Source organism: Antechinus flavipes, chromosome 2, assembly GCF_016432865.1.
Source record: "Antechinus flavipes isolate AdamAnt ecotype Samford, QLD, Australia chromosome 2, AdamAnt_v2, whole genome shotgun sequence".
Lineage (NCBI taxonomy): Eukaryota > Metazoa > Chordata > Mammalia > Dasyuromorphia > Dasyuridae > Antechinus > Antechinus flavipes.
The window spans coordinates 53,349,849-53,376,006 of record NC_067399.1 but is presented as its reverse complement, the minus strand read 5'-3'; the positions used below and the strand labels follow the sequence as shown (position 1 = coordinate 53,376,006).

Genomic DNA, 26,158 nt, shown 5'->3' with positions numbered 1-26,158 from the left:
ACAATGATAATCCGTTAGGTAATGGTAGATGTGTAGCCAAAGAGGAAAGAGTGGTTTATAATCAGTAGGGAATAGAGAGAGTGGTGAGGGGAAGGAGAGAGACAGACATACACACACAGAGAGATAAATAGACTGAGAGAAACAGAGAGACAGAAGAGAGAGAGAGAGAGAGAGAGAGAGAGAGAGAGAGAGAGAGAGAGAGAGAGAGAGAGAGAGAGATATTCTGGTATGTTCCTGTATGATCTGAGCAATCTCATCATCATATGACAAACCCTTATGGAAAGGACATATTTTTAATAGGGATAATCCTCATTTTCTGATGCAGACAGAATAGGTCTGTACTTATCATTTGAGATCTGGCAGACCAGTCAGTTAGCCTTCCAGTGATGTGGGAAGGGTTCTTCTCTCCCTTCTCTCCTTCTGTATGTACTATATTTGTGTTATAGAATGAATAATGATGCTGGTGAACTAAACAAAGACAGTGATAGTAAATACTAGCACCATGGACAGAGGAAATTCTGCAGTCAGATTGATCTTTGGTTCTCATAGGCTTCAGATTCAGAAAGGACCTTGGGGATTACTAATATATCTTCATTTTATATATGACTTCCAGAAATGTAAACTGACTAAAGTGCTATTGGTGTTTAAATTCAGATTTCTGAGATTCAAAATCCAGTGTTCTTTCCTCTATGCTATCTGATTTATAAATTCCCAAATGAATTTAATATCTAGAATACCAAGACTCTAGAACTGTAGAATCACAGATCATTGGAACTATAAGGGACCTTAGGAATCATCCAGTCTACCTCCTCTCTTCATTTTATAAGTGATGTTAGTCAAACTCAAAAAGAGCATAACTTGTTCAGAAGTAATATGTATAGCCAAACACCCTTTCGCTACATACATACACTTTAGTATACATAGAAAGTCCATCCACTTGGACTCACATGGGAATGACTTGAGACCTTGTCCTTTGAGACAACATTTTCTAACCAGCTCAGTTGCCTGGCCAAGAGCTAACAACATCCATTTATTTACTTTGGCTATTAGGGCAACTGGGTTCCAACCAACTTAATTGGATCATTTGCCTGACAATCATCCCTTAGGTTTTGTTCCTAAACAGAACCTGAGCCTGAAGTTCTCTTTGATCATGTCATCACTATGGGAAAGACAAGGAAAATATAGTGACATATTGGGCAGGTAGATACTTACAAGGGCTCTAATACACTTTAAAAATCCTTCTTCTGTATGATGCTCTATTTCTTGCTTTTTCTTTCATATGTTTATCATTGCAGTCAAAATAAACTACTAGTTATCTCCCCTTTCCTGTCATGCTTTCTACCACCTCTGTGCATTGATGAGAACTTAGAATGTACTTCTTAATTATCTCTAGGTATCAAATTTTTATTCTTCAAAAACTGGATCAGATTCTTCTTCCTCCGTGAAATCTTCCCTGATTCCCACCCACCCCCAGCCATCAGCTGAAAACTTTCTGGGGATTTTGGTGGGTTTCAAGCTCAATATAATTTAGCAACTTAATGTTCAACTCAGAGTTCACTTTTGACAGTCTACTGGATCATAAAAACTGCAGAACATGCTGGGGATAAAAAGGAAAAACATGAAAATACACCTTGCCCTCATTCTTTTGGGGTAGAGGGCAGAACAATATGTTTACAAATAAATAATCACAAAATATGAAGTAAATACAAAATAATTTTGGGGTAACTACTAACAACTATGAGAATCAAGAAGGATCTTGTGTGGAATCTGTCACTTCAGTTGGACCTTGAAGGAAACTAGAGATTCCAAGAGGTAGAGATGAAAAGGGCGGCATGAGGGAGCCAGTTGGCAGCCTCCATGCAAATGCATGAAGGTAGGAGAAGAGAGAATGTCATATTTAGGGAATGGCTAATAAGTCAGTTCATCTGTGAGGACCAGTAGCATGGAGGGATCTTAGACAAATAGGTTGGAGTTCTACTGTAAAGGGCTTCAGATGCCTAACAGAGAAGTTGGTACTTCATTCTAAAGACAATAGGGAGCCATTAAGGCTGGAGAGTGACATAAAGTAGATTTTAGGAAAATTGATTTGACAGCTTTGTGGGTAATGGAGAGGAGAGGAGAGAGACAGACTAGAGACAGGAAGAGCAATTAGGAGGCTAATGTAATAATGTAGATCAGAAGTAATAAGGAACTGCAAAGTAGGATTATGTCTTTGTGAGTAGTGATAAAACAAATTAAGGAATATATTGGAGTTTAGTCAATAAGATTTGGCAAGTTGGTTGGCTATTTGGGACTGGAGAGAGGGAAGAATCAAGGATGACTCTAGGGTTATGAACTAGAGAGATTATGTTACCCTTGATGTATATGGAGGAGAGGGATCAGGGAAGATGATTGAAATTTAGAGCATATCCAGATGCTGAGATCCAGCAGATAGTTGGAGATAAGGCATGGTAACTTAGGAGTAAAATGAGAGCTGGATATGTAAATGTAAGAATCAACTGTATAGCGATGATAATTAAGCCCCCTCCCACCATGGGACTTGAACTTATCAAGAGAAAAATATAGAAGAAAAAGACTACTGGAGAGCAGATCACTGGAATATACCCATGCATTGGAAGGGAAGGACATAGATCATGATGTAATAAAGGGCCCTGAGGTACAATCAGACACATAGGAATAGGACCAGGGGGAAAAGGCATCTCACAAATTCAGGGAAGAGTGGGTGACTGAGTGTGTCAGATAAAGAACAGATGGGGCAATTGGATTTAGCAAACTAATGCAATTGTAGGCTGTATTAAGTGAGGTATAGCATCTAGCATGAGGCAGATACTGTTAATGTTGTATCCTGTGTTGATCAGACTATACCTGAAATATTGTGGTTAGTTTTGGACACTATGTTTTAGGAATCATATTCCTAAAGGAAGGAAAATCAGGACGGTGAAGAGTTTTAAGAATATGCTCAATGAAGAGCTATTGAAGGGATAAGAGGTGTTTAGTTTTGAAAAGAAAAAAATGGGATGAAGGGAGAGGGATGAGAGCTATTTTCAATCAACAGAAGACCTGTCACATGCAAGAGAGACTAAATTTGTTTTTTTTTCCTCAGAGAAAAGAACAGGGATTCAAGTTGCATAAATAGCAGTTTGACTTCAGGAAACTTCCAACAATTCAAGCTATTCCAAAGAGAACTGGCCCACCTTAGGAGGGAGGCCTTTCTTGTTCTTTTGAGATTTTAAAACAAAGACTCGATGGTTACTTGTTGGGTATGTTGTAGAGAGAATTGTTGCTCAGGCTGGACTGCTGAGGTCCCTTCCAGCCCCAATATTCTTTGAATCACTCCTTTCTTGGACTTTCCTAAAGTACTTTGTAGAGATCTTCACTTTGCTCCTAATAAAACTAATAGTTAGCATTTAAAATTTTTGGTCAATGTACTTAATTTTTCCAAATATAATGTAAAGATAATTTTCAGCACTTCTTTTTGTAAGACTTTGTGATCCAAATTTTTTCCCTCTCTTTCTTAAATCCTCCCTCCCCCAAACAGCAAGCTATACATACACACACACACACACACACACACACACATATTTATAATAAAGCTCAAATTGCAATTCTTTTAAACGTATTTCCATATTTGTCATGTAGTAAAAGAAAAATCAAAACCACAAGAAAGAAAAAATAAACAATAAAAGGTGAAAATGCTAGTTTTGATTCATATTCAATCACCATAGTTCTCTTTGGATGCAGATGGCATTTTCTACTCCAAGTCTTTTGGAATTGTCTTGAATCGGTGTAATTCCTGAGAAGAGGCAAGTCCATCACAGTTGATCATCATACAGTGTTGCTGTGACTGTGTACATTGTTCTCCTGGTTCTGTTTCCTCTTTTCAGCATCACTTCATGTAGGTCTTTTAGGCTTTTCTGAAATCAACCTGCTCATCATTTTTTATGGAGCTATAATATTCCATTATATTCATATACCATAACTTATTCAACCAGTCCCCAACTGATGAGCATCCACTCAATTTCCAATTCCTTGCCATTGTAAAAAGAGCTGCTACATACATGTTCGCACATATGGGTCCTTTCCCTTCTTTTATGATCTCGTTGGGATGCAGCAGATACACTGCTGGACCAAAGGGTATGTACAGCTTAATAGCCCTCTGGGTATACATAGTTCCAAATTGCTCTCCAGAATGAGTGAACAAGTTCACAACTCCACCAACAATGCATCAGTGTCCCAGTCTTCTCATATCCCCTCTGGCATTTCCCATTATCTTTTCCTGTCATCTTAGCCAATTTAACAGTTAGCATTCATCTAATGACCTTGTTTTGCTGAGCACTTCTTAAATATTATCTCATCTGATCCTCACAACAATCTTGGAGGATAGGCACTATTATTCTCCCTACTGTACAGATGAGGAAACTGAGACAGACAGAACTTAACTTGGCCAGGATCACAACAACCAATAAATATTTGAGACTGTATTTGAACTCAAGCCTTCCTGATTGTAGTTCTGGTGTTTTATCCACATTACATTATGCCTTATAGATTATGGATTACTTATTTGAGTTTCATGTCATATTAGGTAATAAACTCCAAGACCATCTTTTTCTCTCTGGAAATTAGCTTAAGATTTGGTGTACATAGGGGATCTTTAATAAATGTTTGTGGGATTGCAGTTCCTAGAATCCCATCATTAACATTTCTTTCCTTTTGTTTAAAGCTGGAAAGGCAGTCAAAATGCATGTTGGGATTGGGCCAGATGGATTTGCAAATGCATTCTATCAGACATTTAAAGAGTAATTAATACTTATGCTACAAAAATGATTCTCAAATAAAGAGAAAGAAATACCCTATAAAATCTCCTTTATGAGGCAAATATCCTGAAAAGACAAAGGAGAGACAAAGCACATAAAAGAATTCTAGACCAATCTCACTAATGATACCGAAGCATAAATTTTAAATAAAATTTTTGTAAGGAGACTACAGAAATATATCCAGAAGATAAGTAACTATAACCAAGTTGGATTCATACCAAGGATGCAAGGATCGTTCAACATTAGGAAAACAGTTAGCATAATTAATTATAGAAGCAAGAAAGAACAAACCCCACATGATTATTTTGATAGATGCAGAAAAAAATCCTTTGACAACATTCACCACTCATGTACTTTTAAAAAGACTCTAAAAAGCATAAAGATAGAAGGGTCTTTTAATAGAGTTAAAGACATATATTTAAAACTAAGAACTAGCATGTTTTGCATTGGGGAAGAAAAACTAGGATCATTCCTAGCAAAAAATAATCAAAGCAAAAATACTTTAACATTAACCCTAATTTGTTTCTAACCCACTAGCCTATGATTTGACAAGCTCTAGAAATGTTAGCTATACCAGTAAAGCAGAGAAAGAAAATCAAAAGTATAAATTTATACATAAAACATAGAGGAGTTAAAACTATCCTTATTTGCAAATGACATAATTGTGAGCCTAGCATACCTCAGAGAATGGGAGAAAAAAACTAATGAGATGACTAATAGCTACATAACGGTTGCAGGATTCAAAATAAATCCACAGAAATCGTCAGCATTTCTATACAATTTTAACAAAAGTCAGAAATAAATTATAAGAGAAATTCCAACCAAAATTCATAGAGATAGCTGTTAAAACATGAGGTCCCCAATGTTTTATATTTTAATAGCTTAAGAATTATGAAATACCTGAGTAAATACAACTATGGAACTTTTCTTTTTGACAAGATAATTGGGGTTAAGTGACTCGCTGAGGATCACACAGCTAGAAAAGTGTTAAGTGTCTGAGGTTGTATTTGAACTCGGTTCCTCCTGAGGCCAGGACCAGTGCTGTATCCACTGTACTCTCTAGCTGTCCCTATGGAAGACTCTTTTAAAAAAATAGCTTTTTATTTTCTAAATATATGCAAAGATACTTTTCCACAGTCACCCTTGCAAAACCTTGTATTACAAAATTTTCTCCCTTCCTTCCCCTCACCCTCCTCCCCTTAGACAGCTAGTAATCCAATATATGTTAAATATATGCAATTCTTCAAAAAATATTTCCATATTTATCACGATACACAAGAAAAATTAGATCAAAAAGGGAAAAATGAGAAAAAAGCAAGTAAATATAAGATGAAAATACTATGTTGTGTTCCACATTCAATCCCCATAGTTCTCTTTTTGGATGCAGATGGCTCTCTCCATCACAAGTCTATTGGAATCATTCTCAATCACTTCACTTTTGAAAAGAGTTATATCCTATGGAATACTCTTGATAGAAATAAAGAAGAACTTAAATTATCATAACATAGTTATTATTCATGATGCAGCCATGGCAAAATGAATCATTGAGGCACAGTAGGTAAGGGCTGGAGTCAGGATCAAGAAGACTCAGGTTCAAATGCTACCTCTGTCACCCACATTTAACTTCTTAGTGTTCTAAAAAACTGTGTGAGACTATAGTAAGTTGCAGGCAAGGTGTTGACCCATGTTAATAGAGGAAATTTCCTCACTAGCGAGTCTCATGCTAGGGAAATCACAGCTTTAGTCCCCATCTTGTTCCTGCTATTTAAATTAATTTATATACTTAGTGTAATACCAATCAAATTAATTACCTAGCTATTTCTTTTTGAACTTGATGAAATTATTTAAAAATTCATTTGTTAGACATAAAAGTCTATAAATTTAAGAAAAACAATGGAAGTGTGAATGAAATCAGGGCATATCATTATACCCTTCAAATGCTATTAGAAAGCCATAATCATGAGAGTATTTGCTGCTAGTTAAGATGCAGAAACGTGAATCAGTGGAACATTAAATAAGAAACAAAAATGATGAAAAAGAGAAGTACAGGATTTAATAAACCCAAGAACATCAATTACCAGAAGAAGCACTCCCCCTGCACCACCACCATCCCCTTTTAAGTAAGAACTGCTGAGAATATTGGAAAGCAGTTTGGCTAAAATTAGAATTAGACCAACATCTTATACCACATACCGCAAGAAGCTCAGAATGGATACTTGCTCTTAATATAAAAAGTGACACAATAAAAAAAGTAAATATTAGAAGAGGATGAAATCAAATAGTATTCACAGTATGTCTAGGGGGAAAAGTAACCAGTGGGGAGAGAAGAGAGGAGAAATTATTTAAAAAAAAAACACCAATTTTTACTTTTCCCCTTTTTCTCTTCTTTTTTGACTTCATCTTTTTTCTTATCTCTTTTTCCTTCTCATCTTTCCTCTCCTTTTTGCTCTCCTCCTTTTCCTGTTCCTCCTTCTTCTCTGCACTCCAGTTGGCAATCTTATTGTTGATAAGGTTGTTCAAGGCAGCAACCATTTGGGCTACATTTCGGAACTCCAGTTCATTTCCCATTCAGCTGTCAAACTCATATCAAACTCATCTTCCTAAAGTGCAGGTCTGACTATCTCACCCCACTATTCAATAAACTCTAGAGGTTCCCTTTTATTTCCTGGATCAAATATAAAATCTCATGTTTGGCGTATGAAACCTTTCATGGCTTGACTGTGTCCTATATTTCCTGTTTTTTTTTTTTCACCTTACTCCTCCATTACATATTCTGATAATCAGTAACATTAGCCTCTTTGCTGTTTCACAAACAAGATGCTCGTCTCCCACCTCCTGGCATTTTCATTGGTTATCTCTCATCTTGGGAATTCCCTCCCTTCCCGGCTTCCTTCAGGTCTCTACAAAGATAGCATCCTTTGCAGTAAAGCTTTCTCATTCTTTCTTCATTTTACTACCTCCTCTCTGATACTATCATTAATTTATTCTTATTTGTACACACTTATTTGCTTCTTCTGTCCATTAGACTGTGAGCTCCTTGAGGGCAGGGATTTTTTTTTTTTTGCCTTTCTTTGCATCCCCAGCATATAGCACAGTGCCTTGTCCAAAGTAGATGCCCAATATGTACTTATTGACTTGAAATGAAATTTTAAAAGCTTTTGCAAAAATAAAATCAGGGGATACAGGATTAAAAATAAAGAGGGAAATATAATAAAAACTCAGTGAAGCTTGATATCTGATATATGCAGGAAATTGACAGAAATATAAACATCCAGAGCTATTCTCCAACAGACAAAGGAAATAAAGAGGTTTGGATTTGTTTGGATTTTTTAAAAGATTTCTAAACTATAAAGGATCATATGAGGTAATGCTTGAAATCACTAATAGGAAGAGAAAGGCAAATTAAAACAATTATGATATTTCTCACATACATGTGTACATACATATATACGCACATAAACACAAACATATACTCCTCCACATAGATAGGCAAAGATAAAAAAGATGGGAATGGACAGTATTGGAAAGACTGTGAAAAGGCAGGTGCATTGATTCCTATTGGTGGAGCCATAGAAAGCTTCAAACTTCCTCCCTCTCTCCCTCTATTCCTTCCTTCCTTTCTTTCTTCCTGTGGGTGGTAATGTGGTTTATGTGACTTACTCAGGATCACACATCTAGCAAGTATCTGAGGCTGAATTTGAACTCAGGTGTTCCTGACTCCAGGGCCAGTGTCATCTAGCTGCCCTGGCTTCAAACTTTCTTGATTACATTGTCATTGTGATGGAAGAGTTTTTTTTTTTTGTTTTTTTTTTTTTTAAGAATAACTAAAAGTTCCATTCTTTCAAGGCAGCAAGGTAGCACAATGGATAAAGATGGATAAAGATCAAAGAGAGGTAGGGAGACCTCAAGTCTGCAAGACCTGAGATCAAATCTAGTCTCAGATACTTACTAGCTGTGTGGCCCTGGGCAAGACGCTTCACTTCTTTCTGCCTCAGTTTCCTCATCTGTAAAATAAAAGTAATAATAGCACCTACTTCCCAGGGTTGTTATGATAATTAAATGAGATAATATTAGTAAAACATTCTGCAAACCTTTAAGTGCAATATAAATGCTAGTTATTATTAATAATAATTCTCTTACCAGACACATACCACAGGGTGTCAAAGACAGGTTCATTACATGACAAAATATTCATAGCCATACTCTTTGTGACAACAAAGGAAACACAACTGGGGCCCATCATTGGGGGAATGGCTTAAATGATGCAATGGAATATAATTGGACAGCAGAAAATGATAAATGTAAGGAATTCAGAGAAATGTTGGAGCATCTTCATGAAACAAGGCAAAACAAGGTAAACCGAATCAAGAGAATACCATGTACCATGACTGCGATAATGTAAATGAAAGGTTAGCTTAAAAGGAAAAAAAAAACTTTTGGGGAAAATTCAGTAGAGTCCTGGGAAAGAGCACACCTGTTCCATTATAGCAGAGAGGTAGGGGACTTCTAGAACAGAATAGTGATTATAGGTTGTCAAACAAAATTTCAGTATTGGATTTTCTTTGGGTTTTTTTTGTTTGTTTATTTTGTTTTGTTTTTTTCCTGAGGCAATTGGGGTTAAGTGACTTGTCCAGGAGCACACAGCTAGTAAGTGTTGAGTGTCTGAGATCAGATTTTTTCTTCATTACAAGTTAGATTGAACAGAAAAATAGTCTTTATTCTACCTACCTCTACGTCTTTAGTTTCACAGATGAGAAAACTCATATCTATAGTAGACCAAAGGAGGGATTTGTCCGAGGTCTCATGATTACTCAGAGACAAATGTCAGGTGTAAAATCCGTGGCTTCTGACGCCACCATTCTGCCTTCCTTATCAAATCACGTTCCTTTGAAACTTGGCATGAGATAGCAAGAAAATCCCAGGACTGGACAGAGGAAGCAGAAGAGGAGGGACTGAGACAGGGGAAAATGACTTCCTTCCATTTGGCCTCGATAAGGCAAGGTAATAAGACTAGGACCATTTGGGGTCAGGAGCACAGGGGAAATCATTTGCCTAGACTCCTTCCAATGTGAAGTTCTGATATTGCTCCTAGTGGATCTCTGATCAAAAGGAGCCTTCTTTTTGGCAGTTAGAGCCCTTTGCAACCTTGCTCTGCCTGCCCATCCTTCCAGACTTCTTATACCTGACTCTGCTCCATGTTTTCTACAGTTCAGCCACACTGACCTACTTCTGGTTGTTCAGACTCCACACTCCTTCCATCTCCCATCCCGGAGCCTTTATTTCGACAGTCCTTTGCCTGGGTTGCTCATCTCCATCTCATCTTAATTTCTCTGATTTCCTTCAAGACTCGGCTCCAATCCTACCTTCTGCAAGAAGCCTTTCCTGGTCTTCCCCTTGCCTTAAATGCATCCCCTCCCAGCTACTAGAGCTTCATCCCTTCCAAATAACTTCTGATTTATTCCGTATGTAGCATACATCATATACCTGGCCATCTCTGATTTAGCCTGTCTGTAACCTGTCTGTACAGAGTTGTTTTCATGTTTGCCTCCCTTATGAGCTTCTTGAGAATAAGGATCTTTTTTTTTTTTTTTTGCCTTTATCTATCCCCAGCTCTTAGGGGACACAGTAAGCACTTAATAAATGCACGTTGACTGATAAGACTAATGGTTGGGATCGATTCAAATGGTAGGCAGAGGTTTTGTCCTAGTGAGCCCTCGGAAATAGCGACAGCACCCAAAACACTGTAAGTAATTGGGGTCAGAGTCTGGAAGGCTCCCATGCCTCCAGTAGGTACTGTTCCAAATGTAGTAGTTTGGGCTCCAGGGTTATAGGGACAGAAGGCAGAGAGGGACATCCTGTCCGGGCTTTGGGAGCCATGCCCACAGCCACCCGTGGACTGCAGGGAGTAGCTCTGTCTGGCCTGGCCAGGGCCCTCCTGGGAACCAGCCCTGCCGAGCATTCTGCCACTTCTCATTCAGGAGAAATTACAGGAAACTCAGAAAAACAACACAGGAGAGTGTTTTTGTTGTTATTCCCAGAAGGTTTCCCAGTCAGAAATGGCAGCCTATGTTGGAGTGTCTGGATTTCTTTAATTCAATAGCAAAGAAGCTGAATTCTTCCAAGGAACATCAGAGGGAGCAGAACAGACATGTATAAGTCAGGCCGGGCCAGGATTGGTACATGAGTAGGGGGCTGGATGCCAGTAAGCCTGTGTGAGCCTGTGTCCAGAAACCTTTTCTAAGGATTCATTTGCCCTTTTTTTGGTGGGGGTGAGGGGTAAGTTATATTTTGTAGGACTACTTGAGGGAAAATGGAAGCTCTATTTAAAAAAACAAACAAACAAATTTCGTGCTCTTCTATTAGACAATTCAATTCTAGATTTGGATATAATACAAGTTACCTCAGGCCAAGCCTGTCTACTTCTCTGGACTTCTGATCCCTGTTCTGGGAAAGGAAGAAGTTTAAGATTGTTTTTGAGTTTGTTTCCAGTTCTAATTGTCTCTTGCTTGGATTCTCCCAGCTCTGACATTCCATGTTCTAAGGGCCCTCCCAGCTCTGACATCCTGGGTTCTAAGGGCCCTCCCAGCTCTGACATCCTGTGTTCTAAGGGCCCTCCCAGCTCTGACATCCTGGGTTCTAAGGGCCCTCCCAGCTCTGACATCCTGGGTTCTAAGGGCCCTCCCAGCTCTGACATCCTGGGTTCTAAGGGCCCTCCCAGCTCTGACATTCCATGTTCTAAGGGCCCTCCCAGCTCTGACATCCTGTGTTCTAGAAGCCCTCCCAGCTCTGACATTCTCTGTTCTAAGGGCCCTCCCAGCTCTGACATCCTGGGTTCTAAGGGCCCTCCCAGCTCTGACATCCTGGGTTCTAAGGGCCCTCCCAGCTCTGACATTCAGGGTTCTAAGGGCCTTCCCAGCTCTGACATTCCATGTTCTAAGGCCCCTCCCAGCTCTGACATTCCATTTCTAAGGGCCCTCCCAGCTCTCACATTCCATTTTCTAAGGGCCCTCCCAGCTCTGACATTTTAAATTAGAGGAAACAGAACCCATAAGCAGGCTAGAATGGCGAGGCCTTTCCTGGATTGCTTCATGGAGAAGGTCACACTTATTTGAGGTAGGGGGGTAATACAGTGGATATCCAGCATGAGACCCAAAGCAGTGAAGATCTGAGTTCAAATTTAACAGACATTTTGCCAGCTCTGTGACCTTGGCAAGTCACTTAATTTCTGTCAACCTCAGTTTCCTTATCTGTAAAATGTTGATCATCAGAGTACCTGCCTCCCATGGTTATTGCTAAATAAGAGTATTTGTAAAGTCCTTTGCTAACCTTAAAGCATTCTGTAAATGCTGGCTAGCTTTATTTTTTATTAAGCATGGGCACTGACAAATAGGTGGGACTAGAATAGAAGAGAAAGAAGTAGAAGGCACCCATGGGAGATGAGGATGGGGGATGCAGAGCACTTACATCAGAGTGCCACCGAAGCAGGAACAGTCCTTGCGTATTTGGGGGGACGGTGACTAGACCCGACGGGACGCTGCCAGGATTTCATGCGGAGTTAGTATAGTGGAAGAGAATAATGGAAAGGGTACCAGCTCATTTTATCCTCACAACAACCTGGGCATGTTGAGAATGATGGTTGCGGCGGTGACAGCATCATTTCACGCATCTCACGCACTATTAAGGCCCCTAAGGAGACCCGTCCCCCCCAAGCCAGTAGCTCACAGGGTCAGTCTGTGCTCAGTCTGTGCTCCTCACATCTCTGGGGCCGTGCTCAATGAAAAGTGGACTCAGGGGACGCTTTCCCTCTGACCTCTGCCTGCCGGCTTCCTTCAAGACTCGGCTCTGATCTGCAGGAGCCCTTGCAGGGTGCCCTGCCGCTGCCTTCCCTTAGGAGATTCACTTCCATTGAAACAGTGTGTGTGTGTGTGTGTGTGTGTGTGTGTGTGTGTGTGTGTGTGTGAATGGGGGAATGGGAGGTTTGTATATGTGGGTGAGCATATACACACACATAATTTATATAACAAGCAACATATGTGGTAAGTATATCATACATACTGTGTGTTATATGGTATGTATGTGTGGTACATGTGTGTTATATAATATGTGAACATTATATGTGATACTATCTATATCCTACATAATATACATACACATATTACATAGAAATCATATTGTACAAATATATGTAATACTATATCTCTTTATCACATGGTATATATACATATATATATATACACACACATTATATATGTGCTATATATACCAAATAATATGTATGATGCATTATATCATATATAATATGCAATTATATATAATTCATATCTATATATACCATATACCACATGTGTGTTATACATATTTTTCATATCAAAATATCATATACATTATACCATCATGTGGATATATAATATATACAAAGCTTTTTAAACTATGGGTCATGATCCCATATCAGATAATGTAACTGAATGGGGGAGTTGTAAAATGATTATTAATAAGTATTCATATATGATAATTATAAATATTAGGAAATGTTTGGTTTGTATACATATTTCATATATCTATGAACATTTCTTGGGTAAAAAGGAGTCATGAGTGGAAAAAGTTTAAGAAATGCTGATATATACCATGATATATGTGTATGTATAATATATGCCATGGTGTATGTATACATATACCTATATACACAAATTATATATAGATATAGATATAGCTATAGATGTCACTATGGAATATATTATATACATATATGAGTATAGATAGAGGGATATATAGATAATAAAGATACATTGATGAATAGATTGATAGATATATAAAAGAATGATGGATAGATTGATAAGTGAATGATGAGTTGATGGATGATAAATAGATGAATAATAGATTGATAGATAAGCATAGATAGCAGATTGATGGATGGATGAATTGATAGATAGATAGATAGATGGATGGATGGATGGATGATGGATGGATAATATATGAACTTATCAGCATGTTATCTTCCCCTTTAGAAAATTAGGCCTTTGGGGGCAGGAACCATGTTTTTCCTTTTTTTAAATCCCTCCTTCTCCATCTTAGCACAGCCTCTGGCACAGAGTGAGTGCTTAATGAATGTTTTTTGCCTGCCTGCTGCCCGAGAAGCTGAGCTCAGGCTCCTTCTAGCTTGGAATCTCAGATTTCAGTAGCCCTCCGTCCTCAGCAGTTCTTTGGAATATTTCCCAGGAAGACTCTAGGGAGGGAGACAGCACCATCCCGGCAGAAAATCTGTCCTGACCTTTGCGAGAAGAGCTCATGGTCTCTTCTTGGAGGGTCTCTCCCTGGCCCGGGACCAGCAGCAGCAAGCGCTTCTGTTTGGGTTCCACAACCTGTTCATGGACATGCTGAGGGGCAGAGAAACAGGATCGGACATTTCCTATCTGTGATTTCTGGCAAGCTCCTTCCCCTTTGTGCCTCTGCTCCCTCCTCTGTAAGATGGAGGCGTCTCAGTCCCTTCCAGTTCTCCATCTGTGGTCTTCCTTCCTCCCCCCCTTTCTTTCTGTCTCTCTATCTCTATCTGTCTGTCTCTGTCTCTCCTTTTTGTAAAGCATTTTGTAAATGCTAATGCATGAGATCAGTGTTGGCTGTGATCGTTATTGGGAGAGAGGGAGGAGCGCAGCGTGACATAATGGAGAGAATGCAGCTTGGAATCACGGATCTGGGTTCAGATTCTGCTCCTGACACTTACCAGCTGTTTGATCCCGGGACAGTCACTTAAACTTTCTGAGCCTCGAGTTCCCAACCTATAAAACAATGATGTGGGCTCAGTGACTGCTCCACCCTCCACTCCTGCTTTCCTTGTTCCCACTGGCAGGTAGATAACAGACAGATAGTGTAGTGGGTGGTGGGCAGTGGGCGAGTGTTCCATGGTGGGAAAACTTCCTAAGTGGGACAGCCATCTCCTGCGGCAGGGAGCCTCCTCCCCGGCAGGGGCCGGACGCCCATGGCTTCTGTGTCGTTCTGCAGGGCATCCCCGCTCTGCCCCCGGCCGGACTATGTGCGTGCTTGATACGTGGGGACTAGCCGCCGTGAGCTCCCTCCCCTTCTGCAGCCCTGGAACGGGCTTCTCTCATTTCCCTTGTCTCTCCCCTTATGTAGGACCTCGCACTCCCGGGCCAAGGCGGAGGCAGCCCTCACCGCAGCTCAGAAAGCCCAGGAAGAAGCCCGGATGGCCAGGATCACTGCCAAAGAGTTCTCACCTTCCTTCCAGCACAGGGAAAATGGTGAGTTGGCCGGGATCGGGGAGGGTTCGGGGGCAGGAGGCTGCACCAAGTGGCCGTCTGAGAAGTCCCCCAAACGCCGGCCACCCAGGACGCCCTCCTCATCACCCATGAAACCAGGCTCTGCTAATCCCACCATCGTGCTCTGCTCTTGGACCCCTTTTCACTCTCCTGCCTCCAAAGGGTATCGCAGACCACGTGGGTGTGTGCACATGTATTTGTGTGCGTTCATGTGTGTTAGTGCAATGTCTGTGCATGAGCGATTTGTGCATATATATGTGTGTCAGTGCATTGCTTTGGGTGCAGATGTGTATCTGTGTGCACGTGTGCATTTGCTTGTGTACTGTGTGTATATCAGTGCAATGCTTTGGCATGCAGATGTATGTGCATATGTATGTGTATTCATGTGTGTGCATGTGTGTGTGATAGTGCATTGCTTTGATGTGTGAATATATTTGTGTACAGTGTACCATTTGTGTGCTTGTGCACTGTGTGCATGTGTATGTGTGTTAATGCATTGCTTTGATGTGTGAATGTATTTGTGCATTTGTGTACAATGTGTGCGTATGTACATGTATGTGTGTGCATACATGCGCATGTTCACAGTGTGCACGTGTGTGTGATAGTGCATTGCTTTGATGTGTGAATGTATTTGTGCATTTGTGTACAATATATGTGTGTACATGTATATATGTGTGTGCATACGTGCACTTATGCACTGTATGCATGTGTGTGTGATAGTGCGTTGCTTTGGTGTGTGAATGTATTTGTGTACAGTGTACCATTTGTATGCTTGTGCACTGTGTGTATGTGTATTGTGTATCGCTTTGTGTACAATGAATGTGTGTACATACATATAGGTGTGTGCAAACGTGCACATGTACACTGTGTGCATGTGTGTATATGTTAGTGTATTGCGTTGGTGTGTAAAAGTTTGTTCATGTCTGTGTGCATGTGTGTGTTGCATAGCTTGTATTATGTACTTTGTATTATGTGTGTATCATGCATGTGTACATATTTTGTGTATCGAGTTTATTCATGGTGTGTTGCTGTGTGTATGTGTGATTATATATATGTTAGTGCATGTGGTCTTGTATGTGAGTGTGTCTATTTCTGTGTGCATGTGTACACTGCTGTGTTTATGTGTGTGCATGTAGAAAACATTTGTGCATTTTGTGTCGCACATATATGTGCATGTGTGTGTTGTGTGGACACATGTTTGTGTGTGTGCATGGGTATGCATTTGTGTGTATATGTAATGGGCAGAACTTTATATGTACATGATTATCTGTGTGTGTGCACATATATGTTGTGTTTGTGTATATGGATGTGCACGTGTGTGTGTTGTGTATAAAACTCTACCTTGTCATCATAGAAGCTGGCCCCTGATCTTGTTCTGTGCTGCAGAAAATTCTTGTTCTTGCAGAAAAACACAGGATTGTGGGTCTGTCGGACTCTTTCTGTCAACACCTTACGCTGACATTTCTAATTCCTAGGTTGGGAGTGAGCTGGTGTTCCTCTCCCTGGGTTATTATAGCTGCCCCCCCCATCATGCGTGTGGGGATGCTCCTGAGCCCCCCGGCTGGGCTTTTCCACACTGGGCTCGGGCTCCTCGGTGCAGGGGACGGCCGCGGAGGTGGGGGGAGGGGGGTGCCCAGCTGCGGAAGCAGCGGCGTCGGAGGCAGAGTCTGCCTGACAGTGATACTTGGGATCCTGGACGTCCCCTCATCTCCCGGGGCGGCAGGTTCTCAGTGAGGGCTCCCGAGGCCCCTCCCACCCAGATCTGTGCGACTTTTCCTCTACCCAGTGAATATCAGTGATGCAGTTTCAAGATTAGCCCAATGTCGGGCTGCTCGGTGGCGCAGTGGACAGAGCCCCAGCTCTGGAGCCAGGAGGACCCGAGTTCTAATCTGCCCTCAGACACTTAACACTTCCTGGCTGTGGGACCCTGGGCAAGTCACTGAACCCCAATTGCCTCAGCAACAACAGAACAGATTAGCTCACTGCCCTAGAATCGCTTGGGGGCTCTGAGACATTAAGCGATTTAACCACACTTACTTAAGGCTGGATGCGTCAGGAAGATGTGGCGGGACTTGAACCCAGAACTCTCCTGAGTCCAGGGTTAATTATTTGACGATGATCTCTCCATTCCCCTTGCCCACAGTCTCATTCCTGGTTCATCAAAGACAAAGGGCTTTCTTCCTCTCAGCACTAACCCCTGGGTCTCACTCCTTTGTGTTAGGAAATGGCTTGGGCTCCCAGAAACAAAATTCCCAGACGCAGCCAAGCGGCCCGGCTCCCCGAGACGCTCCCCGAGACACCCTCCGTCTGCCTGGGCCTTCTCTCGGTGGGCAGCGTGAGACCCCCTGTTGGGGCCGGCCCCGGGCCTGCACTCCCTTGTCAGAGTCGAGCATTTCAGCCCCAATGCTTGTTCTTCTTCACTCTTTTATGAGGAATTTGACAAGCATTGAAAAGAGCTTTAAATACACAGAAAAGAACAAAGAACAGCGGAGGAGACTACCCAGTGCTCTCTGTTTCAGAAAAGTGAGCATTAAAGTAGCAAGAGAGTAACCAGAGGAAGCCTGTTTCTTTGTATCTCTTTGTGAACTTGTTTACACTTGTGTGTCTTTACTTTTAATGATTCTCTCTCTTTTCCTTCCTTCCTTCCTTCCTCCCTCCCTCCCTCCCTCCCTTCCTCTCTCTCTTCTTTCCTGCCTGCCTGCCTTTCTTCTTTCTCTCTCTTTCCTTTTCTCTTTCTTTCCTCTTCCTTCCCTCTCTCTCCCTCTTCCTCTTTCCCCTTTTCTCTCTTCCCACTTAATCCCAAGCTCACCTCTCTCCTGTCCATTTCCCCCCAGTTCCTAGCCCAAGTAGTTTAACTAGGTCTCACTTCTACAATTTTCAGATACTTGGGGGTCTCTCCCATAAAGCATCTTCTGCTCAGAGACCTTTCTAATTCTCTATCACTTCCTGAAAGTCATGTTTTAGATCAGAGCTTCTTAAAATTTTTTCTTCTCATGACCTCTTTTTGCCTAAGAAAGTTTTGCATAACCCCCAAAATATAGATCTATAAAATAGGTATGCAAACCAAATATTTGCTTATAATCATAATTTTGTAACCCCCACATTCAGTTATGAGACCCCACATAAGGTCATGAACCACAGGTTAAGGACCTGGATTTTAGAGAATTTATCATATCTTATGTTTAATTTGTTCCTTGTTTGGTCTTTGCACTCTTAGTGTCTTTTCTGTTTCTCTTTAGGAGCCTTTGCAAGGCCCAAAGCTAATGTTGAGGGCTTTGGCTAGTGGCAGTGTCCTAACCATAGTGTGGACTTTGGACCACAGCAGCCCTGGACAGGTTGGGCCTGGAAATATGGTGGTGGGCAAATGTGGGCACCTGGGACTTGATGAAACATCTTGACAAATATTGAGCCCCTTATGTTTGTTGGGAAACCCAGGCCACTTTTTAGAAGTGTGGAGGGTCCTGATTGAATGGGCTCCCTCTGACTCAGTGACCCTGCCATGAGGGAACACTCTATCTTTATCATTTCTGCCTAGGTCGGGAGTCTTGGGAGCCAGGATGGGGGCCATTTTGCTGAAAATTTTCAGAGTGGTTTATTCTCCCCCCAATCCCTTCGGCCCCTGAATGAGGTGATCGGCCCGTGGGTGCAGGAGACGGGCGGGGAGGACTTGGGTCTGGCTAGCTCTGGGACATGAGAAGTCCCGGGAAAGGAGTAAGAGAAACAAAGACATTGGCATTAAAGCGTAAAGGCTGCGTGTACTGTTTTGCATTTTAACAATGATTCTTCCAGGAATATCACATGCTTAGGAACTAATTTTAGCCAAAGATCATTTCCCAGCTGGGTGAGCTGCTCAAAGGCAGGATTGTGAAGATGAGCGCTATGGCATAAGGCTGCCACCAGCACTCTCCCGCAGGTACCTCATGGGTGCCCTCTCCAGGTGCTGGCACCAGTGCCCACCTTCGGGGGCTCTTGTCGGGCTCTGGGCCTCTGGCTTCCAGGACTGCCTGGGCCTCGGAGCCTGCGGGTGCCACCGTGAGTGGCAGAGTGACCCCGTGCCACCTGTGACGTGCCAGGGCCAAGCAGCAGGTTAAAGACAAAGGCCGTCGTGAGCAGGTGCCTCTTCCTCTCCTGCCCCCTGCAGTTTGGCGAGGGCCCATTGCACTTGTGACGAGGAGGGCAGTGAGGGAGAAGCAGAAGCATCCTTACTTGGGGTTCTCAGATGCTGAACAGATGGCGCAGGGCTGGGGCAAGGTGAAAGGCTTGGCTAATCTGTGGATCTAAATAAAATACGTGGTACTGGAGTGAAGGCTGGACTGGGCCAGGAGGGGCCTTGGGGGAGAACAGGGAGCTAGAGGGTACAGCTGGGAACGGGCAGTGTCTCTGGGGCCCCTTGTGATGGAATAAGAGGACAGAGGATCACAGAAAGCAAGAGAATGAACTTCAAGGTCAGCCTCTTTATTTCCCAAACTTCCTCTGGGGTTAGCTGTTGGCGGGGTGAAGTGGAGGAGAGGTCAAGACAGGTGTGGCCGGGACCGGCCTCCAAGGCACCTTTTAGAATGGTCCAGATGATTCATTCATTCGCTCTGCAAACCTGGTTCAATCCATTCAACAGCCAAGAGGTAGCGGGAGGCAGGAGGAAGAATCACATTGGGGAAAGAGTACGAAAGAGGTCCTTAAAGATCATCTATTAAGATCTTCTTCAACCATAGATCCTCTGAGTATGAGCTAGAACACTAATTTGTCAGTTAAGAGCCTACTATGTGCCAGGCACTGTATTAAGTGCTAAAGATGCACATACACAAACACACACACACACTCTCTCTCTCTCTCTCTCTCACACACACTCTCTTTGTGTGTGTGTCTCTTTCTGTCTCTCTTTTCACCTTTTTTCTCTTTTCTTTCAATCTTTTCCTCTTCTTTCTCCTTCCATCTTCCTATATCTCTCTCAATTTCTCCCCCTTTTTCATTTCTTTTCTTTTTCTGTTCCTCTTTCTCTCTCCCCCACTCTTTCTCTTTTTCTTCCACTTTTCTTCCTCTCTTCTTTTAATCCCTTCCTCTTTCTTTCTTTTCTCTCCCTCTCTCCTTTTCTTCGTTTCTTTCTCCTTCCCTCTTCCTGTATCTCTGTCAAATTTCCCCCCTTTTTTCTTTTGTTTTTTTTCCCATTCTCCTTTTTCCTTTCCCCATCTCTATCTCTTTCTGTGTGTGTGTGTGTTTGTGTGTGTATATGGAGAGAGAAGGAGTGTGTGTGTGTGTGTGTGTGTGTGTGTGTGTACATGGGGGTGTGAGAGAGAAAGACAGAAACAGAAATAAGAGACAAAGAAAGAAAAAGACAGAGTGAAACAGGGAAACAGAGATAGAAAACAGAGAGAAAGACAGAGAGGGAAACAGACAGAGAAAAAAAAGAGAGAATAGGGTGTGTAGTTATGTACATGTGAGAGAGAGAAAGTATGTGTGTATACATATGTAAGAGATAGAAAAATCCTGCTCTCAGAGATATGTTATCTAGGAAATTGTTCATCAAGAGCCTTCTGTGTGCTAGATATTGTGCTAAGTGTTAAGGGCACACAGACATACTCATATTAAAAAATACATGCATATATATGTGTGCATTTATATATATATACACACATACACACCCATTCAAATAGATGTGTATGTGTGTGTGCATCCATGTACACACACACAAACACACATTTAAACAGAGAGAGGAGAGGGTCTCTGTCCTCCAGGATAGGTTCTCTTTTATGATTCCCCTCCTTTTCCCAGCAGACTCTCAGCCTACTAGAAATCAAAGAAACTTATACAATGGTAAAATGCTAGAAAAGGAGGAAGCTTAAAGATTATGGGATACAAAATCCTTATTCTAAAGAAAAGGAAGCTGAAGCCCAAAGAAAGGAAAACTATTGAGGTTTGGGGGAGTTAAACATCTCCCAAGGCTGAGAAATTTTTTTTATCTAACCTAAACCCTTCATAGGGGCAGCTTGGTGGCTCAGTGCATGGAATGACAGGTCTGGAGTCAGGTGGATCTGAGTTCAAATCCAGTCTCGGACACTCACTAGCCATGTGACCCTGGGCAAGTCACTTAACCCTGCCTGCCTCAGTTTCCTCATCTGTAAAATGAGCTAAAGAAGGAAATGGTAAATTATGTCAGTGTCTTTGCCTAGAAAATCCCAGATATAACTAGAAAGACTAAACAACACAAATCTCTCATTCTGCAGTCTGCATTCCTCTCCTTTACTCCTATAGGGGCAGCCCCTAATAATTCCTAACCCTTCTCAACATTATAATCCTATCCTTCTAACGTTTCCTTTTCTAAGGTAAATAAGCCCAGTTCTTTAATCTTTACTCAGAGAACCATCAGCCATCCCCCTTGTTTTTCACTGTTTTCCTCTGCATCCCCCTAGTCTTGAAGCCTAGAACTGAAGAGTACTCACAGAAGGAGCTGACCATGCTAAGTCACTGAGTGGTTATAGGAACTCTCCTTTTAGGTCTACACGCCTCCCTTTTTATTTATTGTTATTTTATTTACTTGTTTATTTGGTGAGGCAATTGGGGTTAAGTGACTTGCTTAGAAGTCTTAAAGTGTCTGAGACCAGATTTGAACTCTGGTCCTCCTGACTTCAGCACCAGTCCTCTATCCACTGAGCCATCTAGCTGCTCCGCCCCTACCTTCTCAATGACAATCCTGCATTGCTGATTTATACTCAGCTTGGGCCCCATCATCACCTCAAGACCTTTTTCAGGTTTACTCTAATCTAGCCAGCCATTCTTGATGACCCATTTCTATATTATCCCATCCCAAGCACACACACAGGAGTGAGCCAGGGCAAGAGGAGATTCCTGGTAAATTAGCTAATGCAGAGGCCAGTTTTAAGGTCCAACATCTATTTATGCACCAGAAGTGATGCAATCTTGTGGCCTTGAGGGGAGTCACCCGGAGATGCAGATTCTAGTCTTTATCTAATATTGTGACTAACTAGCTGTGTTATCTTAGCCAAGTCATGTGAATTAATAGATTTTGAATTAGAAGAGATCTTGGTAGTCATGGTCCCATCCCATCATTTTACATATAAAAAACTGCAGAGATTAAGTTATTTGTTCATAGGTAGCAAATGTCAGAACCAGGATTACATCAACCTCCATTGGTTATAAATCCAAGTACTCACTCCTGTTATGCCATTTTGCACCTAAATTTTCTCACCCATGAAATGGGCATAATGATACCTGGTTTCCCTCATGGCATTAATGGCAGGGTCAAATAAATGTGGAAAATGGGTAAGTACTTTATTTCTTTTAATAGTATTTTATTTTTCCAAATACATGCAAAAATAGTTTCAAACTTTCACAACCTTTTGTCCAGATTTTTCTTCTCTCTTCCTCCCCCCCACCCAAGACAGCAAGTAATTTGATATCAGTTAAACATGTGCAGTTCTTCTAATCATATTTCCATATTCATCATCCTGTGCAAGAAAAATCAGATGAAAAGAGAAAAAATATGGGAAAGAAAAAAACAAGCAAATAATAGCAACAATAACAGTAACAACAAAGGTGAAAATACTATGCTTTGATTCACATTCAGTCTCCATGGTTCTCACTCTGGATGTGGATGGCACTTTCCATCACAAGTCTGTTGGAACTGCCTTGAATCAACTTATTGTTGAAGAGCCGAGTCTATCACAGTTGATCATTACATACTCTTATTGTTACTGTGTATAGTCTTCTCTTGGTTCTACTCACTTCATTTAGCATCAGTTCATGGGAGTCTGCAGGCTTTTCTAAAATCAGCCTGCTCATCATTTCTTAAAGAACAATAATATTCCATTATATTCATATAGAAAGGAGAAGTACTTTGAAGAACTGAAAGATGTCGGACCAGTTTTAACTCTCTTTATCTCTTCTCTTTCTCCTTTTCTGTTAATAATTGATGGCTTCAGAGAGGGTGAATCATGGCTAATTGATAATTGCTTGGGGGGTCAGACGCGAGGCCCCGGCATGGAGAAATGGGCAGGGAATAAGACCATCACATAACTCAAGAGTACCCACTTAGAACCCTGCGTAATCTCTGGGTAACGTTGACATTGTTTCTCCTTCATATCTTCCTCTATAAAGGACTTGAATGCCAGAGGCCAAAGCGTCAAAACTCGAGCGACGACATCGAAGTGATCTCCACGGGGACCCCGTTGCAGCAAGAAAGCCCTGAGCTGTACCGGAAAGGCACAACCCCTTCCGACCTCACCCCCGATGACAGCCCCCTCCAGAGCTTCCCTGCCAGCCCCTCGATCACGCCCCCGCCGATCCCTGCCTCCCGAAACAAGAGTGCTCACTTCTCCCGGCAGATCTCTGTGGATGAGGAGCGAGGCGGGGAGATCCAGATGCTGCTGGAGGGCCGGGGTGGGGACTACCTAAGACCCAACAGCTGGGGCGATGAGAAGGTGGGGGGGTCGAGAGGGGTGCGGAGCGGTGCCCTGCGGAGCTGCCAGCCTGGGGACGACTACCGCGGCCGCAGCTCGGGTCACAAGCACCCGGCGTCCTCGTCGGGGAACCACAAGCCCCGGGAGAGGTGGGCGGATTCCCCCACCCCGTTCTCATGGACTTCCCACCACCGATCCAACAACCACAGCTCAGGGAATCCCAAGCTGCTGGAGTTGGACGAGAAGCTAAGCAATTATGAGATGGAGATGAAGCCCCTCATGAGGATGGATTCTTATATGCAAGAGGTGCACACCCAAAAAAGACACTACAGCAAAGCCGGGGCCTGCCGGAGCTTGGTGGAGGATCACCGCTCCGACGACCGGGCCTTCGGGGTGCAGAGACTGAGGTCCAAGTCCCAGAATAAGGAGAATTTCAGGCCGTCGTCTTCTGCCGAACCCACAGTGCAAAAACTGGAAAATCTAAGGCTCGGGGACAAAGCCGAGCCCCGGCTACTGAGATGGGACTTAACCTTCTCCCCACCCCAGAAATCCTTACCTGTTGCACTAGAATCTGATGAAGAAAATGGGAATGAGTTAAAGTCCAGTACGGTAAGTGAGTATAGCATGTCTCCTTTTCTTCAGCCTGGGGGAAGGGCCAGGCCATGGGGGATGGCGGCGGTCCTCCCTGGAGGACTGTGAATTTAGAAGAAGGGACCTCAGAGGATATCTCGTCCAAACCCCTCTTTTTACAGATGAGGACACCGAGCCCCAGGGAGGGGAATTTGCTTGCCCAAGGTCACACAGGTAGTAAGCATCACAGACAGGATTTGAATCCAGGTCTTCAGACTCCAGATCTGATGTTTTTTTCCACTGTACCACATGGTCTTTCCGTTAGCAGGGCCTTAGGTTTGGGGTTCTCCAATAGATGCCCCCCAGTGGCCTAATCAGGACTCCCATTTGTCTTCATCACCCCCAGCTGATCACACTTCCTAATGTGTTATCAATTGTGTCTTCTCCTTTCCCCCCTGCTGGAGGTGGGCTGGATCTGTGAGACTGACTAAGGAAGGCCCAGGTAAAGGAAATCAGTAAAGAATGGCAGCCACACTGGGTGGAAAGCATATTGTTTTCATCAGGAAATTGCAAACTGTTGAACTGCTCAGTGGGCAATTAAATAAATCTCTCTTAAGCACCTGCTGTGTATAGAGCCCTGTGTTAGTGAGTGGGGCAGATTCAAAGTTTGGATAAGGTTGAGTTCCTGCTTTTATTTGATTCAATAAGCATTTAATAAGATCCTACCACAGTGGTCCTCAAACTTTTGTTCTCAATATCTTGACCCCATTAAAAATGATTGAGGATCTGTCCAAAGAGTTTTTGTTTATGTGGTTTATAGTTATAGATATTGAGCACATTAAAAATAAAAACTAATTATGAATTTGTAGACTCTCTGAAAGGATTTCAGAGATTCCCAGGATGCTCAGGACCAGACTTTGATCATCACTGTAACTATATACGAAGCTATATGCTAAATGTCGAATATATACAAAGATGAGAGACAGACTGACAGAGACAGAGACAGAGGACAGGGACAGGGAGAGACAGAGAGAGAAGGAGACAACATTTATTCGATTGAGGGAGACAACATCTACACCTATAATGTAGTTAAAGAAAGGAAGGCGCAGCAATTGAGGGGGATCAACCAGGCAACAAACATTTTTAAATGCCCCGGCACTGTGCAAAATGCGGGGGATGCAAAGACGCCCCCGCCCCTGGGGCTTACAGTCTAATGGGAGAAGAGACCACGGGAATGACGCGTCCAGGAGAGCAGCCGGGTGGGAAGTTAGGCGACGGTTGCTCTGAGCACGCTCCTCAAGCAGAGGAGCTGGGAAGTGCTCTCCGCTCTTCCCCCTCCGCCTTCTCTGGTCAGAGGGAGAGACCCCAGCCCTGACTCGGATGGGGCACGAGGAGGTAGGAATTTCCGGGTTACGATCTTGCAGGAAGCAGAGAGAAGACTTTGAAGGCTTGTTGGGGAGGACATAGTGTTCACTGAGTCTTGGAAGGTGTGAGGAACTCTGCAAGCAGAGGCGAGGAAGGAGTGTCTCCTTGGTGGAGAATGACCCCAGCAAGGGCACAGACACAAGAGATGGATTTCTCTAGGGGAGGAGCCTGAAGAAAGCACTAATTAAGGGTCAGATTAAAATGAAATATCCCCTGCCCTCGAGGAGATTACAGTAGGTATGAGGACATCACAGACACAGCCAACGCACACAGAAATTAGGGTACATAAAGAGGGGCGGGAAGCAGAGCGTCTCCTTGAAGGAGCGAGCCTCAAGGTCAGTGAGGGGATTCGAGAAGCAGAGACGGGGAGGGCAGATTGAATGTGAAGAGCTAACTCTCCCACAGAGCCGCAGCGGGGTGGTCTGGTGGAATGAGCGCTGGACGTGGAGTCGGAGGACCCGGGTCCAGCTCCGTCCCCGAATAGTTCCTACCTGTGTGACTATGGGCAAGTCGCTTACTTTCTCTGAACCTCAGTTCCCTCATCTGTGAAATGGGGAATAATAATACTTGCACTACTTACCTCTCAGGCTTGTGCCGAAAGCACTTCACAAACCTTAAAACCCCATAGAAATGGGAGCTATTCTTCTCCAGTGTTCAGAGGATGCAT

General features: G+C 42.7%; 1 protein-coding gene across 1 annotated transcript in view; it reads left to right on the top strand.

Moving 5' to 3' along the window:
• JPH3 (junctophilin 3) overlaps positions 1-26,158 on the top strand; it is a 192,118-nt gene that overhangs the window by 139,963 nt on the left and 25,997 nt on the right. Inside the window, exons 3-4 of the mRNA XM_051974805.1 lie at positions 14,943-15,067; positions 23,195-24,105. Of these exons, the coding sequence (XP_051830765.1) occupies positions 14,943-15,067; positions 23,195-24,105 (1,036 nt within the window). The remainder of the gene's footprint in view (positions 1-14,942; positions 15,068-23,194; positions 24,106-26,158) is intronic.